Source organism: Agrilus planipennis, unplaced genomic scaffold (assembly GCF_000699045.2).
Source record: "Agrilus planipennis isolate EAB-ADULT unplaced genomic scaffold, Apla_2.0 scaffold235, whole genome shotgun sequence".
Taxonomy (NCBI): Eukaryota; Metazoa; Arthropoda; class Insecta; order Coleoptera; family Buprestidae; genus Agrilus; species Agrilus planipennis.
This window is the reverse complement of record NW_020438970.1, coordinates 416,062-419,702: the sequence shown is the minus strand read 5'-3', so window position 1 is coordinate 419,702 and position 3,641 is coordinate 416,062. Positions and strand designations below refer to the sequence as shown.

The window sequence follows — 3,641 nt, the reverse complement described above, 5'->3', positions numbered from 1 at the left end:
AAAATTTTATTGAAAATTTTGGTGGATGCGCCGGAACAATTTAAAATAAAAGCTATAGTTGGGGCATAATTTCTAATTAATTGAAATAAACTAATAAATTTTCATCTTTTAATTCATTGTCTACTATATTGATACAGTTAGCGATGTTAATTTATATTATTTTTGATAATTAAACTGCAATTTAAAATATAATATATAGACAACCCAACATACAGCAAATATTACAATTTTAATAGCATCAGGCTCGTGTTTTGTCGGCGTGTGCTGATGGGAACCAAATATTTGGAAGCCCGCGATAGTTTCAATAGAATTTTTTTTTGTCATGAAGTATAAAGAGAAATGAATTTAGCATAAGCCTGAGAAATTTATCATTAAATATCTATGTTGTATTTGCTTCGTTAATTATTGTTTGACCGATTTTGCAAACTTGTAATTGTGTTATCTTTGACTTCCCAGTCGAACAAGTGGCTGGAAGAAATGAGACACCAGAGGGAATAAGATCAAGTTGTACAACACTTTCTAAATTTAGAAGCCTTGGAATTAAGGGTGAACTAAGCCGGAAAATAGCCGCAGAATACGTCCCCGTAGATCGTCGAGAGGGAACAACAAAAAGACACAATCCGCGGCGACCCTATCCCTTGTTCTCGAAAATTTGCTCCAGGGATTGAGACCCGATCGGGCGCATTAGTAACCACCGTTGCGAGAATCGTCTCTGACTTGACAAATGGGGTCGTTACGATACCGGGGTCTTATAAATTCAAATTAAAAGGACTTGAGAGTTTGTAGAAAAGAAAAAGGAAGGACGTAAAGGTAAGTTATCGTGAGAGATCCCGGTCGACTGAGCGTGAACCAACTGTTCGATCCTTCACGCCGTCTTTTGTTCCTTATACCTTCTGGATAATGCGAAGGTAATACATATTTAGTTTTAAACTATTAAAATAAAAGGCAAAAATTTCTAGTACCTACAGTGATGATGCAAAACAATTACACTATGAACAGTAAGCAATAATGGGCTAATGCCGCAAGGTACCTATTTGACATCGCACTCGAAAACCATTGGTACCATGAGATTCTGCGTACGTTTTTACATAATTATAGCCTCTCGAAGTTTGGTAAATACCTTCCATCTTCTAGTGATTTCGCGAGCGCTTTTTTATGTTTGTTATTCTATGTATTTTAGTAAAAATAATGCCGCGAAGAACCTAATTGACACCGCACTCGAAAACCATTGGTACCATGAGATTCTACGTACTTTTCTACATAATTATAACCACTTAAAATTTGGCAAATACCTTCCATCTTCTAGTGATTTCACGAGCGCTTTTTATGTTTGTTATTCTATGTATTTTAGTAAAAATAATGCCGCGAAGAACCTATTTGACACCACACTCGAAAACCATTTGTACCATGAGATTCTACGTACCTTTTTACATAATTATAACCTCTCGAAGTTTGGCAAATACCTTCCATCTCCCAATGATTTTACGAGCGCTTTTTTATGCTTGTTATTCTATATATTTTAGCAAAAATAATGCCTCAAATTACCTATTAGGCACCGCACTCGAAACCCATTGGTACCATGTGATTCTGCGTACTTTTTTACATTCTTGAGGTTTGACAAAGACCTTCTATCTCGCAATAATTTTACGAGCGCTTTTTTATGTTTTAATTATTCAAGATCGGAAAAATTGAATCAAAAACGTAATCGTTAATCAATTAAGTGACAAGAATGTATTGGATTATTTTTTAATTGGACATTGGTGTTTTTATGTTGATTTGTCAGTCAGTTCAGTCAATGGTGAATCTACTATCTACTAATTTAATTTATTATCTGTTAAAAATTGCACCTATCTATACATTCTTTCAAATGGTTTCAAATGATTTACAACTAAAAATTAAGACTTAAAGTGGACTTATGTGCCATCTATGTGTTCCTTCTTCAAATCCTTTTTGTGTCAAGTATTGATTTGATAAAAATTCAACCAAAAATTAACATACCTAGGACACATTACTTGTGACCACACTTCTTGCGCTCAAATATAATAATAACTTATAAGTCTATTAATTTTATACTTACCATTACTTAATCGTTAATATTTACTTCTGTAGAGTGTAGATGGTATAATTTTGAAGAAGGAAGGGAGAAAAAATAAACAATTAATTAAATAAAAATATAGCAATATTTATTATCGACTCCTTTTATAAATACTAAACATCAAACGAAAATAAACAAAATAAATAATTTAATTCTTAAATATCAGAAATGCAAACGAAACAGTAACTTTGTGACAATTTGTCTAATCAGTCAGTAAGTACGTAAAAAATATATTAAACAAATAAATATTTCCATTACAATACACACGACAATCGGGGGGATGCTCACTTGTGTGTCTTTTTTTTATTATTATTATTGTTGTTGTTGTTGTTATTGTTTATACTTATCTCCCTATTATGTCGAATAGTTTTCGATTTAACTTGCACCGCGTCATACAGAAAATCGTTACGCAAAGTTGAAGTACGACTTCTCACGGGTCTCTTGGACGACAAAAAATTATCTTCGATAACTTTCAGTTTTTCCGACTTTAATTTGTCTCCTTCGGGAGCAGATCTAGCACTGTCGTTACTGTCGTCGCTCTCCAATTTATTGAACGCTTCGAAAGGGGGTGAAGACACGTCCGAATCGGATGACGACGGTGATGACACGTCTTCGTTTTCTTCTTTACATTTTTTCGTAAATGGAGTGCTAGAATTGACATCTGTAGCGTTTAGGTCTTCTAGTTTCGGCTTCTTTGTTGCTGACGATGGCCCCAAAATCACCTCCAAAACCGTTTTACAATCCACAGGGTCTTCTTGCTGTTGTTGTTGTTCGTCGTTGTCAATTATAACGCAGTCGTCATCTTCTAATTTGATTGACCTACCGGAAGGAGTAGGTTCGTTTTTGGAAAGGGCCATTTCCGGCCCCGAATCGTAATCTTCAGCCGACAATCTTTTACGTTTGATATGGTCGATAACTTCGGCAATTTTGGAATTGATTTCTTTCATGATTTCGACCGGTAGTTCGGACATTTTCGGCTCCTTATTCGCCACGGTCAAAGTCTTCGAATCTTCGATATCGTTCTTCTTCAAATCACGATCTTCTTCCGGTTCCTTTTTGACCTGTGTTTCTATCTGCTCTCTTTTACGGTCTTCGTCAGGTTCATCGTCGCTTATGGTGATTACACCATCGTCTTTATCCTTGTGGTTCACACAGTAATCGCTTCGATCTTTCGAAGACGATTTACAGTTGCGTCGAAGTACGAGAGGTTTTCTGCGCTCGGAACCTTTTGCTATCGTGGTCGTAGATGCACTACTGCTACTACTGCTACTGCTGCTGGTGGTGTTGTTGTTGTTGTTGGGGTTCGATTTTGGTTTGTCTTTCGAGCTCCTTTCCTCTTCACCAGTCACATGTTTACTGCTGTTTTCCTTGATGGAATTGCAAAGCGCGATCCGCTTCAGGCAAATCTGGGAGTGCGAGTGCAGGGCTGCTTTGCGCTCGAACCTGCGCCCACAACCCCCGCACATCTGGAGATCGTTCGCGCTTTCGAAATCTTCCATCCATTGCTTCATACAAAGCACGAAAAAAATATAGAATTTTTTTTTTT

The 3,641-nt window shown here is 36.4% G+C and overlaps 1 protein-coding gene across 5 annotated transcripts in view; it reads right to left on the bottom strand.

Annotated features, from left to right (window-relative positions):
• Positions 1-2,202: 2,202 nt before the first annotated feature.
• LOC108741697 (myb-like protein X) overlaps positions 2,203-3,641 on the bottom strand; it is a 4,944-nt gene continuing 3,505 nt past the window's right edge. For all 5 annotated transcript variants that reach the window (XM_018476585.1, XM_018476588.1, XM_018476584.1 and 2 more), the window contains one exon: positions 2,203-3,600. In XM_018476585.1, the coding sequence (XP_018332087.1) occupies positions 2,380-3,600 (1,221 nt within the window). In that variant the 3' untranslated portion in view covers positions 2,203-2,379. The remainder of the gene's footprint in view (positions 3,601-3,641) is intronic.